Source organism: Pygoscelis adeliae, unplaced genomic scaffold, assembly GCF_000699105.1.
Source record: "Pygoscelis adeliae isolate BGI_AS28 unplaced genomic scaffold, ASM69910v1 Scaffold543, whole genome shotgun sequence".
Lineage (NCBI taxonomy): Eukaryota > Metazoa > Chordata > Aves > Sphenisciformes > Spheniscidae > Pygoscelis > Pygoscelis adeliae.
In genome coordinates, this window is record NW_008824476.1 from 94,283 (window position 1) to 95,300 (window position 1,018).

Consider the following 1,018-nt stretch of genomic DNA (forward strand, 5'->3'; position numbering starts at 1 on the left):
GCGCGCCCAAGCCACCCGCGGAAAGACCCACAGCTCCCGGCAGGCTCAGAGCATGCAGGGGCAAAGGGCCCCCGCCCCGCCACTGCGACTGCCCACGGGGGCGGGTTTATTGCAGGCGCCCGGGGTAACAGCTGGAGGGTGTTGGGGACACCCCCCACATGCGGCGGCGTGCCACCGAGTCACCAGGGGAAGCAACCGCCTCCCCCAGCCGCCTCCAGCCCACACATCCCGCTCCGGCTCGGGAGTACGCCTGCTCCACCAGCAAGGTGAGCCTGGGGGAACTGCAGGTCTCTGTTTTAAGAGCAGCCTCCTTTCCTACCAGCACTGTTTCAACGCACTCCCAACACCTGAGAGCCGGATTACACGCGTTGCAAAAGCTTGTCTCTCTCACACAAGGCAGGAAGGATCTGCAAGCCGTTCCCCTGAGGACAGCGACCAGACCGTAAATCCCCGACCCATAAATCTACCTCGTGAAGGGTGAAGTGAGCAGGCCAGGCCGCAGGTCTGCTATTCTAGGCTGGAAAAAAAAAGAAAAAGCACATTCCCTCTGGGGAAACGGAACAGGATTTGCTCGGGCTCAACGACCCGCAAGCTTGGGGGCCTCAGAAAATGCCGCACTGTCGAGGCACGGTTCTGAAAAGATTAACCTGTGTCTACCCTGGAAGAGTCCTGAGTCACATCCGTGGGCTCCCGACACCCCGCGATGAGTCACTGCGACTCTGCAGCCTCCCCTCAGACAGAACGAGACTGATTTTACTGTCCTCAAACCCACACGTTTCCAGCAAAATCTGTGGAGGGGACACACGGCCCAGAACGTGCCCGAACCACCCCGGCTAGGTCCCATCCCCCCAGAATCCCTAAAAAAACCACCAAAACACAAAAGCAAACTGGTGCGCTGAGGACTTGGCCCTGCTGCCAAACGAATCCCCCCCTCCGAACCCCCACTAATGCCAGGAGAAGGGTGCGGGGGGGGGAGGCCCAACACCCGGCCACGTCACGAAAAGGCCTTGGGGAGCCC

The 1,018-nt window shown here is 60.8% G+C and overlaps 1 protein-coding gene across 1 annotated transcript in view; it reads left to right on the plus strand.

Moving 5' to 3' along the window:
* The first annotated feature begins 158 nt into the window (after positions 1 to 158).
* GID4 (GID complex subunit 4) overlaps positions 159 to 1,018 on the plus strand; it is a 9,870-nt gene continuing 9,010 nt past the window's right edge. The window contains exon 1 of the mRNA XM_009321409.1: positions 159 to 266. Coding sequence (XP_009319684.1) covers positions 159 to 266 — 108 coding nt within the window. The remainder of the gene's footprint in view (positions 267 to 1,018) is intronic.